General features: G+C 44.4%; 1 protein-coding gene across 1 annotated transcript in view; it reads left to right on the top strand.

The window, feature by feature from the left end:
* The first annotated feature begins 664 nt into the window (after window positions 1-664).
* GDA (guanine deaminase) overlaps window positions 665-13,359 on the top strand; it is a 68,492-nt gene continuing 55,797 nt past the window's right edge. The window contains exon 1 of the mRNA XM_015406979.1: window positions 665-1,016. Coding sequence (XP_015262465.1) covers window positions 896-1,016 — 121 coding nt within the window. The 5' untranslated portion in view covers window positions 665-895. The remainder of the gene's footprint in view (window positions 1,017-13,359) is intronic.

Here is a 13,359-nt window from a genome sequence, read left to right as displayed (position 1 = left end):
TTAGAAATATTTTTTTTTTTACTCATATATCGCAGTATTTTTTTCCAAGGAGCACAGAAAAGCTCATTCATGGTTCCCAGGGCAGGTAGCTTCCAGGCATGGATTCCGTAACTGGGTTACTCCCTGTCTTGGATGACTACTCTGTCTCCACTCCACCCTCACCAGGCAACCAGGACCCTGAAGATGTCATTACAGAGAACAGATCATTTATTATCTTTTCCTGTTGTGGATAGGAGTAGAAACTCACAAGAGAAGGTGGTGTCACCTCTTCCCAGATTCCCAGCCAGTGAGGACCCTATCTCCTTAGTGGACGTTATTATTTAAATGTTGGAGCAAATCGGCAAAATGTTGGTGCAAATCGGAACCCATCAGTTCCACCAGTGACGACGGCTGCTCCTTGATGTTCTTGATTTTTGCCGTCTGCCTTGGAAAACAGCTATTTGTGGCGCTGCTTCCTTGCCAGCGTGGGGGGGAGGCTTTTTCTTACAGAAAGCGCGGGTGAGTCAGAGCCACGTTGCGCTCCCCGCACTCCGGACAGGCGGCGGTGAAGGAGAGGTGCGCACCCCCCTTCCCGCCCCGCCGCCCTTCTCAAGGCTGAAGCCGGACAACTTGCGGAGTTACAGACTCCACTGGGCGGGATGAAGCGGAGGGTGAGGAGCCTGTGCCGGCGGCGGCGCTTGTGACCACACCCCAAAGGGGGGAAGTCTTCGAGACGAGCGGGGGTGGAGAGATGGTGACAGGTGCCGTGAGAGCGGCTCTTGGCACCGAAAGAGGAGGGACGCCGGCTCCGGGGAGCAGCTGCGGGGAGGCCGGCAGCGATAGCGGCAGTAGCGACAGCGGGCGCCCGCGGTAACCCTCTCCCGCCCTACCCTAGCCAGCCCCTGAGGCGCTCGCAATGGATTCTCCTCAGGTGTCGGCGCTGGCGCATATCTTCAAAGGGACCTTTGTGCACTCCAGCAGCTCGTCGCCGATGGACATTCTGCAAGGCCACCTGTTGGGGGTTGAGGAAAGCGGGAGGGGGGGGGGGGGGGGGGGGGGGGGGGGCTGGGGGCTGCCACTCCGGCACGTGGACGGCCGTCGGAGGAGCCTTGCCAAACACGAGGGCGTGGGTGGGGGAGAGGTGGAGCCACGGGGGACTGCAGGAAGCCGTGGGGAGAAGAGCAGGCGGTTATATAACCCATGGATGCGGCGGGGGAGGGGGGGCGGCAGGGGGAAGGCTACTTGCTCGCGATGAGAGTCCCGCATGGAACCCCAGAACCGCGAGCAGAGCGAGCGAGGAAGTGTCGCGGCGTGTCAGAGCGCCACGACTGTTATATAAGACTGGGCTGTGAGGGCGAAAAAAGACACCGCTGAGGTGGAGTTGTGACCGAGGCGGGATGAGGGAAGGCGGGGCTTAGCTGGAACGTCCGTAGTCCTGGGAGACAGGGAAGAAGTCCCGCTTCCATTAGCAAGAAATTCGAGACGGGCTCCGCGAACCGGTGTCACACAATCACACAAACCCATTGGCTAGTGCTCTTCTTCGGGGTTAGGGTTAAGCAGACAGAGGTCGAATCTGCATTTGTCTTTCCCACCAGTGTCCCAGCCTTCTGACTCCTTCTTCAACAAAGCTGTCTACATTTGGTTTCATTTTCACACCTCAACAGTGCTAGCATACTTTTGCATCCACATATGTTTATCACCTTCTCATGGCGGCTCCACTGCCATTGTGCCTCCCCACTGCTTTAAAAGAATCTTCTACATACAGCGTTCAAACAAGCATAGAGAAAGATGGAGTCACAGCAGCACGAAACTGATTTTAAAATGCAGATAAACCAAAGAGCCCAGGGCATGGTGGAAACCAGTGTGCCCTCTAAGATGAGTTAGTGTGAGCTAACTCAGTTTTTGGACTCCGGCCCACACATTTTTGTCTTCGCTCAGGAAGGATGGCTCCAGAGCAAACTAATTTATGCATTAGCCAAATTGCTCACTCACCACTTTAATGCCAGTGGCTCACCAAGTAGAATTTTTGCTCACAAGACTTCACAGCTTAGAGGGAGCATTGGTGGAAACCCATACCGGAATGTGGTACAGTCTTAAAATGGCAATCCGGAGAGAGACCTTGGCAGGCTGTCTAAATGAGATTTTGCCAAATGCAAAAGATGACAGGTTGTGCCGAGGCGTGTTGGGATAGTCCTGGAAGGCAGGCGTATGAGTAGTTGTTTTAAATTGGGGGAAGCCACAAAAAAGTGATATAATTGATAAGCAATTTCTGGATGTTGTTTGCCTTAAATATGGACCAAACGGCTTTGGAATATGCATTGCTAATTCTTATAATCTTCATACATCTGGCATTACATGTTTGTGGGTATTGTAATGCTAGAAAAGGCTCTATATTAGCAACCTTTGGGTGTTTTCTTAAAAGTAGAAATGGTGTTGCTGCTGTCTGAACCCGCATTGCTTACATGTAGATTACAAATGAACAAAGTTTGAGTCAATATGTTGTTGAAGGCTTTCATGGACGGAGTTCATTAGCTGTTGTCAATTTTTCGGGCTGTATGGCCATGGTCTTGGCATTGTAGGACCTGACATTTCACCAGCAGCTGTGACTGGCATCCTCAGGGATAACACAGAAATATCCACCTCCATCGGGCGTTGCAAGCTGTGGCTGGTTGGCTCAGGCTGAGTCGACTGAAGCTAAACCCCGCAAAGACAGAGGTCCTGGGCCTAGGTCGGGTTGGTTCGGGGTTGGGGCTCCCTCTCCTGATCTTCAACGGGGTGCCTTTGGTACCAGCGCTGAGGGTTAGGAGTTTGGGGGTGCTCCTGGACTCCTCGCTAACAATGGAGGCCCAGGTAGCAGCCACTGTCAAGTCAGCCTTTTACCATCTGCGGCTGGCATGGCAGTTGGCTCTCTACCTTGTCCGCGATTATTGACTTGGCCGCGATGATTGACAACGGTCACCTCGAGGCTAGACTACTGTTACGGTCTCTACATGGGGCTGCCTTTGTCGCAGATCCGGAAGCTGCAGCTGGTGCAGAATGCAGCAGCCAGGCGGTTGATGGGTCTCTCTAGGCTGGGGCAGCCAGGCGGTTGATGGGTCTCTCTAGGCTGGACCACATCCAGCCTGTGCTGAAGGCGCTGCACTGGCGGCCAATAGCGTACCAAGTCCGCTTCGAAGTGCTGGTTCTTACCTATAAAGCCCTACATGGCCAGGGTCCAGCTTACCTAAGGGATCGCCTTTCCCCATATGTTCCCCCAAGGGCACTACGGTCTGGGGCAAAACATCTTTTGGTTGTACCAGCACCCAGAGAGGTTAAATATGCTGCTACAAGGGCCAGGGCTTTTTCGGTGGTGGCTCCTATCTGGTGGAATGAGCTCCCGGAGGAGACCAGGGCCCTGCGGGACCTGATGCAATTCCACAGGGCCTGCAAGACGGAGCTCTTCCGCCAGGCTTTTGCGTAGGAGCCGCCATGGTCACTATACCACCACCGCGTTGCCATTGGCAACGTGAACTGGCCTGGGAACAGAGAACCGACGTGGGAAGACCTATTAAGAATGAGACAGTAGTACCACCTGAAACATTGTATCAGAGCCCCTGCCTGGATGTACTATGTGAGCACTGATTTTATATGTAACTTGAAATTTGATTGTTATACTGATTTTACTGTTTGTATGGCATTGCCTCTTGTTAGCCGCCCTGAGCCCACAGTGGAAGGGCAGGATATAAGTTTAATAAAATTAATAAATAAATAAAATCTTTCTGTGTTATACCTCTGAGGATGCCAGTTACAGCTGCTGCCGAAACGTCAGGTCCTACAATGCCAAGACCACGGCCATACAGCCCAAAAAACCGACAACAACTAAAGTTCGAGTCTAATGGCACCCTTAAGATCAAGAAAGTTTAATTCAAGGCATAAGCTTTCGTGTGCATGCATACTTCTCCCGATACCAACCTGAATCTATAGATTACAAATGTAACTGGATAAATATGCATTGAAATAATCAAACATTGACTTGTTTTATAGTTCTTTACAATCCTGATTTCGTGTGTGTGTGTGTGTAGATGAGTTAGGGAATTGACATGAATCAACAATTCCACATTAAGTTTACCTCTTCTAAAATAAGTGTTTATGGGAACTCTCAGAGAGTCTGAAGATATAATAGTGGTTATTAATTGTAAGGCTAAGGCTTCTGAAATGGAGTTATAATATTTGAGTATTTGTGAGAATATTTGAGTACATTTTGCAAAGGGAACAGTGGATGTAAGGACTGTGCATGAGAAATTACTGCTGAAAGTATGCATGGTTTATTCTGGGATATAAATTGCAGTGGATTTTTTGGCATTGTTTGTCACAAATAGTGACCACATCTGCTTAGGATCGGTATAGATAATTCATATAAACATAATGCCTTTACTATATCTTAGGGTTTTTATATAGTAATGCTAGAAAAGCCTCTGTATTAATAATCTTTAGATGAAACTTTCTTAATGGCTTTTTAAAAGCAGAAATTATGTTCAGTATTTTTGGCAGGTCTGCTTTTCATTTGATTTGAAATCCAAAGCTATGGCTGTCTCCACAGTTTCTTGCTGTATAATGGATTTGATCTTATATGTAGCTGTGAATAATCATATTCTTCCCTGAGTCTGCTTCCCAAATTAAGAATAAATTGATATGATTCATCTGCAGATCTTTTTTTATAAGTGGCTTACAGAACATGTCACCAAGACTACCTTAAAAAAACCTGTACATTTACATCACAGAATACATAATTCCAATCAGCCTTGTGAATAACCCACCCCTTGTAAATTGTACACCTGTAGTTAGCTCATCTGTGTTGTTCAGATCCCAGGTAGTACATTTATAATACATTTCATGTTATGTTCTAATATCCATAACATGCTACAGCATGCTATTTTATGCATTTCAGTTCCTCTGAAGGTACTTCTGGTTTCTGCTACCACTTCCTAAACCCGTAAATACAATTTTTGCAGGGCTATGACTCACATAATATTGCTTAAAGCTTGCAGATTTTGCTGCTATGGCCATCTGGCCTTATGTTTTCTTAGAGCCAGCAAACACTTGTCTAAGTAGATGTTCATTTAATGAGTTGTGCAATTATATGTTCCATGTTCATTTTTAAGTAAACACTTAAAAACTTAATGCAATGGATTATTATGCATGCTATACATTTGCCAATATGTGCAGAGAACATGATTCCAGGGACTAATAAATAGCTGTATTTGGCATAGAATTGATACCTGATTCATGCTTTGCAGCTCTTGATTCTAGTCCCTTTCTTCCTTATCTCACATCACATATTTTATTTCTGCCACAATAGTAAAAGTTGCTATGCAAGATGGCTTTCCTTACTATCATATATTATTCTCTCTCTAATAAGCTAGAGTGAAAATCAGCAACAGGTTGTCCTAGGGCCAAAACCATTCCTTGGAGATATGCCACCTGGCCCCCAGTTGTGAACCCAAGCAAAAAAAAAACCCATCATAAGAAAAAAAAATGGTAGTCACAGCAAATGTAGATTACTTTGGTGATTGATGGCTCATTGTTCAAATCCTTTTTTTGAAAATAGCTGTTGGCATATCTGGTTGCTGATCAGGAGACTAGAGCCTCATAGGTTTTTTTGAGAAAGAGGATGGTAAAGGCTGGCCCTGAAACATTCCCATCAGTTTTAGAAGTGAACTCCTAAGAAGGACCATCTCCTCCTGCACCTGACGGGCAACCACCTGTCAGGTGGAGGAGTGTCTAAAGTCACTGGGGAGGCTGGCCCAGCAGCATTGCTAAGGTTTTTCTGTTCAGGCAGCTGCCCTGATGGGTTAAAGTACCCTGGCCCTGCTCCTACACCTGACAGACACCTGCCTGTCTGGTGTTGGGGGGGAGTGTGTTTAAGAGACATTGGGGAGGCTGGGCAAGCAGCAGTGCTAAGGCAATCCTGGTGAGCAAGCCTCCCCGATGGCTATAAGCATCTCACTCCCTCTCCTACACCTGAGAGGTGTATTGGGGGAATAGTGTAGGGGTATTGCAAGCCATTGTGAAGGCTGGGCCAGGAGGATTACTAAGGTGTTACTGCTGGGGCAGGCTCCCTGATGGCTTTAAGCACCCTGCACCAGCTGCTGCACCTGACAGACAGCCGCCTGTCAGGTGTAGGAGGTGGGGGAAGCATGTTTGAAGCCATTGGGGAGGCTGGGCCAGCAGCATTGCTGCACCTCACAGGTGGTTGGCCATTTTTGATTTCCTCAACTGTCATTAGCTCTCTGCAGGCTACTGTAACTGGGGTTTTTTTTTAACCTCAGAACACTGAGCTCTGCACCTGACCAATCAGAGGGGGGGGGGTTGCAAGGAGGCAGCAGCCTGGCAGCCACATAAGAAGCAATGGGAGGGAGCACATTTTAGCCTTTTGAACCTCTTAGGGGTTGAATTTCTCTAAATCCCTTCTTAATGAGCATCTACGTCATGGTAGGAGTGCTCTCCCCGAATTTCGTATTTCTAGGTGCAGGGGTTGGGCCTGGGCGTTGATTTTACAATGCGGGGACTTTCTTTTTTATAGATAGATGGCTTCTTTTATATTAATAAATTTTTAAATTGTTAGGCCGCCTTGAAGAGGTGGCATAGAAATAACCTAAATAAATAAGATGGCTGTGTTAAGGATGACTGTCCTGTACAGGAGTGATAGGAAGGGCCAGTTCAAGCTATATTTTGCTGCTCCAACCTTGTATATGCTGCACAGTTTGTATTCCCTCCTCAAAGGTGTTCCAGCAGGGACTTCTTTTATTCCCAGAGCAGTATCCTCACAAATTAGACATGTTGGGACCATCATTCACATGCTGAGACTCATTATGGCACCCATAAGCACAGCAATAACCACAGTAGGAACATGAGAGAGCTGGACAGGGGCTTTAACATTATGAGGGCCTCTCTTATCCACTTTCCTACCAAGAAATTAATCAGGAGGCACATTCCACCTGAAGCCATGTTTATAACACTGTAACACGTTTCTAATATTCTAATGGTTTTTTGGTCTGTTGTAAATCATGTTGGAGATCATCCTGTTCTTGCTGAGCCATGTGATACACAGGCAAACACCTTGAGCCTATGTCACTAAAGAAGTCCCTCAAGGATTTCTGAGTTTGAGTTACTGAAGAGAAAACAGATATAAGAACTCAAAATCTAAGATACAGTTACTGGAAAGTGGTATTAACACCAGTGGGACTTCCAGATACATATGGTCAGTATGGCTGTAATCATATGTTAAGAGAGAAACAGCAAATTTGAAATTTTTGTTGCTTTTTTCTTTCTTTCTGGTGCTTACCTTTGCCTTTCACTTTGTAATAATATCGTTCTGATATATCTTCTTCTGAACGGAAATTGAGAAAATTGATGACCTTTACAAAATATTTGTGAAACAATGTATAAGAATACAAGGTATGATGTACCCTAAAACAATGTAATTTGAATATAATAAAGATTTAAAATATGTACAGAATGTCTCTGGTCAGTTACTCATCAGAAGAGTGAAAAAAAGGCTGGATGCCTTGTATTGGGCATCCAGCCTTTCCCCACACTCTTTTTTACATTGTTTCCGTTCAGAAGAAGATATGTCAAAACAATATTTGTCATTCTGGAGAACATTGTTAACCGAAATTGACTTACTAACAAACTGAAACTGACTTACTAACAGTTCTACTAATTGATATATTACACTTATATGTTTATATACTTACCTTATCTTAGTGTGTTTCACTTTGTAATTATAATATTAGCAATGTTCTTTCGCATCTTGTTTACAGTTTTTTGTGTGTCTTCTTGATTGATTATTATCCTTGGCTTCACTCAGTTTTGTTTATAACATCTTCCATTATTCTTCTAGTCATGAGGGTGGGGGATTGGGAAGGGCCTCACAAATTGAGTACCCTAAAGCCTCTCTTCATCTAAATCCGGCCCTGAGCCTGGGCTATTCAAGTCAGGGCCAGGACATTTTTTTAAGCCACCATTTAAAGTTAGACAAAATGCAGGTATATATTCTGACAGAAAAATATGTGTTCTTAATAGATATAAATATTAGCTTGCAAGCATTTTAACAGCAGTCAAATTATGAGAGAACTTGCTGAAGAACATACAAGATGGTGGGATGGAGGCAAAGGTAAGCACCAGAGAGAAAGAAAAAAGCAACAGAAATTTCAAATTTGCTGTTTCTCTCTTAACATATGATTACAGCCATACTGACCATATGTATCTGGAAGTCCCACTGGTGTTAATACCACTTTCCAGTAACTGTATCTTAGATTTTGAGTTCTTATATCTGTTTTCTCTTCAGTAACTCAAACTCAGAAATCCTTGAGGGACTTCTTTAGTGACATAGGCTCAAGGTGTTTGCCTGTGTATCACATGGCTCAGCAAGAACAGGATGATCTCCAACATGATTTACAACAGACCAAAAAACCATTAGAATATTAGAAACGTGTTACAGTGTTATAAACATGGCTTCAGGTGGAATGTGCCTCCTGATTAATTTCTTGGTAGGAAAGTGGATAAGAGAGGCCCTCATAATGTTAAAGCCCCTGTCCAGCTCTCTCATGTTCCTACTGTGGTTATTGCTGTGCTTATGTGTGCCATAATGAGTCTCAGCATGTGAATGATGGTCCCAACATGTCTAATTTGTGAGGATACTGCTCTGGGAATAAAAGAAGTCCCTGCTGGAACACCTTTGAGGAGGGAATACAAACTGTGCAGCATATACAAGGTTGGAGCAGCAAAATATAGCTTGAACTGGCCCTTCCTATCACTCCTGTACAGGACAGTCATCCTTAACACAGCCATCTTATTTATTTAGGTTATTTCTATGCCACCTCTTCAAGGCGGCCTAACAATTTAAAAATTTATTAATATAAAAGAAGCCATCTATCTATAAAAAAGAAAGTCCCCGCATTGTAAAATCAACGCCCAGGCCCAACCCCTGCACCTAGAAATACGAAATTCGGGGAGAGCACTCCTACCATGACGTAGATGCTCATTAAGAAGGGATTTAGAGAAATTCAACCCCTAAGAGGTTCAAAAGGCTAAAATGTGCTCCCTCCCATTGCTTCTTATGTGGCTGCCAGGCTGCTGCCTCCTTGCAACCCCCCCCCCTCTGATTGGTCAGGTGCAGAGCTCAGTGTTCTGAGGTTAAAAAAAAACCCCAGTTACAGTAGCCTGCAGAGAGCTAATGACAGTTGAGGAAATCAAAAATGGCCAACCACCTGTGAGGTGCAGCAATGCTGCTGGCCCAGCCTCCCCAATGGCTTCAAACATGCTTCCCCCACCTCCTACACCTGACAGGCGGCTGTCTGTCAGGTGCAGCAGCTGGTGCAGGGTGCTTAAAGCCATTAGAGAGCCTGCCCCAGCAGTAACACCTTAGTAATCCTCCTGGCCCAGCCTTCACAATGGCTTGCAATACCCCTACACTATTCCCCCAATACACCTCTCAGGTGTAGGAGAGGGAGTGAGATGCTTATAGCCATCGGGGAGGCTTGCTCACCAGGATTGCCTTAGCACTGCTGCTTGCCCAGCCTCCCCAATGTCTTAAACACACTCCCCCCCAACACCAGACAGGCAGGTGTCTGTCAGGTGTAGGAGCAGGGCCAGGGTACTTTAACCCATCAGGGCAGCTGCCTGAACAGAAAAACCTTAGCAATGCTGCTGGGCCAGCCTCCCCAGTGACTTTAGATACTCCTCCACCTGACAGGTGGTTGCCCGTCAGGTGCAGGAGGAGATGGTCCTTCTTAGGAGTTCACTTCTAAAACTGATGGGAATGTTTCAGGGCCAGCCTTTACCATCCTCTTTCTCAAAAAAAACCTATGAGGCTCTAGTCTCCTGATCAGCAACCAGATATGCCAACAGCTATTTTCAAAAAAAGGATTTGAACAATGAGCCATCAATCACCAAAGTAATCTACATTTGCTGTGACTACCATTTTTTTTTCTTATGATGGGTTTTTTTTTTGCTTGGGTTCACAACTGGGGGCCAGGTGGCATATCTCCAAGGAATGGTTTTGGCCCTAGGACAACCTGTTGCTGATTTTCACTCTAGCTTATTAGAGAGAGAATAATATATGATAGTAAGGAAAGCCATCTTGCATAGCAACTTTTACTATTGTGGCAGAAATAAAATATGTGATGTGAGATAAGGAAGAAAGGGACTAGAATCAAGAGCTGCAAAGCATGAATCAGGTATCAATTCTATGCCAAATACAGCTATTTATTAGTCCCTGGAATCATGTTCTCTGCACATATTGGCAAATGTATAGCATGCATAATAATCCATTGCATTAAGTTTTTAAGTGTTTACTTAAAAATGAACATGGAACATATAATTGCACAACTCATTAAATGAACATCTACTTAGACAAGTGTTTGCTGGCTCTAAGAAAATATAAGGAGGAATCTTTATTTAGTACAGAGCTTAGCACAGACTACCAGAGTTTACCAAAATAACAAGCCTAAGGTGATTTGCCTTAACTACACAGTAAAAGATACATATTTACCAAATTCAGGAATATCCAAACAATCCAAGGGATTTTGAAGGCAAAATCCATCTTTGCTCAACCATGTGGTCCAATTCACAAAGCCAGTCCTCTGTCCCTCAAGGGCTGCATTTCAGGTGCAATAAAACAAGCAGAGAGAACAGGAGCAGAGAGCAAGAAAGCAAGCCAGCTCTCTCATTGGGATCAAACAATTATACCCCAATTCCAGTCACAAATTAGATGTGGCTATTAGCCAATTGTGAGTGGGCATGGGTGTACCCAATTGTTGGTTGTCATGGCTATGTGTGGGGATAGGCTAGGAGTTTGGGAACTCCTCCTGCAGTCAGGTGACCCAACTTCCAGCTTCTCCATGATGTACATGACATGGCCCATGTAGCGTTAAAGCAGGCACCTTGAAGTCTAGCTCTTCCACTTAGAGGTGTGAAAGAATGTGTGGTTATATGGCATGGCTATTGAGGTTGTTCAGGCCATCTGGTGTGCCCTGGACCATTTGTCCTGCACAGGAAACAGAGACATAGAATGTCATCACAGGAGAAGACATGAGACTTGTAGAAATCAATATTTCTATACATGGACTCCTTTGCATATTAGGTGACACACCCTTAATGTAGCCAATCCTCCAAGAACTTACAGAACTCTTCTTACAGGGGCTACTGTAAGCTCTTGGAGGATTGGCTACATTAGGAGTGTGTCGCCTAACATGCAAAGGAGTTCCTGCTACAAAAAGAGCCCTCAGTAAGGAACATTCTTTTGCATGCATGCGACCACGGAAATGTCTTCGGACAGCGCTGGCTCTTCGGCTTTGAAACGGAGATGAGCACTGCAACCCTAGAGTCGAACTCGACTGGCTTTCAAGCAAGGGAACCTTTACCTTTACCTATATGGGATATACATGAGATCTAATGCAAAGTGACATGAGAATAGTCATATTGGGTGTGACATCTTACAAGAAATTCATCTCTGCAGTTTAAATCACCTCTTCATTCTCCATTGGGGAATACTGATGAAATCTCAAGATGCAAGGAAAACTATACCAAAGTGTAATGTTTTATATGAATGAAAGCCACAGTGTACTCTGGGTCTGTATCCCCCACCATTTCTTCCTTCTGACTCACTTTTTGTAAGACTGAACTTACATGCTCCCTACTGCTCTTTTCCTAACAGAAACTTTCCCAGTTGCCTAACAGAGATATTAGCCCAGGGACCAGACCCTGCAAAGTCCAGATTATAAAATTTAATAAATCAAATCAAAGTCAGATTCAAACTCTTGTCCCTAGATCTGCTATTATGGGAACTAACAATATCATCCATACTATCAGGGGCTCTTTCTTCCTTTAATGTGGCATATGCTGTTATCAGCCAACAATGCTGATCTGTAAAAAGGATAATTCAGAAATGTGGGGAAACATTTCAGTATACCAGACTTTTCTTTTTTTTTGCTGACCTGTAAGTAACCATTCTTCTGCAAAGGAACTTCCAAGAGAAATTTCCTGAATTAAAATTCTTCTATCAACAAAGAGTTAAACAGAGCTCACATATTCCTTAGTCTCTGAAGGTGTTAAATTGCTTCATATAAGTAGATTACTTGTTATCACCAACTACAGCCAGTGTGAATTGTCACCTTACTTATACAGGTTTGAATTTTTCATAGAGAAGTCACAATCTGCATTTCAATTTTTCCTCTTTCTGTCTGCTGTATATATTTTGAAACCATTTTATTCATTTGTTGAAGTGAGCTCTAGCCCACAAAAGCTTATGTATCAGTAAACGTTAGTTTTTAAGGTGTCACAAGACCCCCTTTTTGTGGCAACAGACTAATATGTCTATTCCATTGGAATTAGATCTATCGTGAGATCTCTGCTATGGGAGGCTCTTTCAGTTCCAAAGTCTTCTTTCTTGCATCCCACAAGTTTATGTATGCTAGACATTTAGCAACTCAATCATTTCATAAAATAGTAATCAAAGAGCTGTACAACAATCAAAAATAGTTATAAAATGGTAATGAAATAATAACAGTGTAGTGCACCCAGCCATCAGTGAACTTCAGAAAGTGGGGCTTTCCATTTCTTCCTCCTGCTGTAGTCCACTGAGACCCTTGACATTTGGTTCTGGGAGTCAGGAGACCCTCAGTCTAGGGACCAAAGTGTGTGTGTGTTGGGGTCTACAGTGAAAGAGGGAATTGGTAGAAATTGCTGCCTGCCCTTCTATAAACAAAATGCTGTTCCATTGGAGAAACACCATGGTTGGATATAGACCAGTATCTTCCGGTTACTGAAACTATGAAGATTAATTTGCATGCTGCATATGACTGATAAGTTGGTATCTGGCAATCCATGGACTGGTTCTCATGAGCATGTATGACTACAGCAACAAATGGTGGCTTGAATGTTAGTGAGACTCTAACAGTAAGGTTATTGAGTGGCCAGCAGAAAAGTGTCTTGTCCCTTTAATAACGATTTGATGTATGGAAATTGGCAGATGACAGTTTCCATGGTGATGGAGGTAAATAATATCACCTTGTATTTGTTGCAGATCAAACAGATATTAAATGGACAGCTAGAGGGACCAGATTAAAAGTTGACAACCCTGTTCAACAGTGGAATCCTAAGGCCACTTTCCAGAGAGTAAGCCCCACTGAACATTCCTGAGTATGATTCTGGGTAGACCTGAGTTGATTGCTTGCCCAACATCAGACACAGAATATTCATATGACCATGTAACCACAATTTTGCTGTGCAGTTAGGGTTGCCAGGTCTGGGTTAGCAAATACCTGGATACTTTGGGGGTGGAGCCAGGAGAGGGTGGGGTTTGGGGAGGGGAGAGGCCTCAGCATGGTACAAGGCCAT

The sequence above is a fragment of the Gekko japonicus genome, unplaced genomic scaffold, assembly GCF_001447785.1.
Source record: "Gekko japonicus isolate JY-2015 unplaced genomic scaffold, Gekko_japonicus_V1.1 scaffold1623, whole genome shotgun sequence".
Classification (NCBI taxonomy): Eukaryota; Metazoa; Chordata; class Lepidosauria; order Squamata; family Gekkonidae; genus Gekko; species Gekko japonicus.
This window is presented reverse-complemented; position numbering and strand designations above follow the sequence as displayed.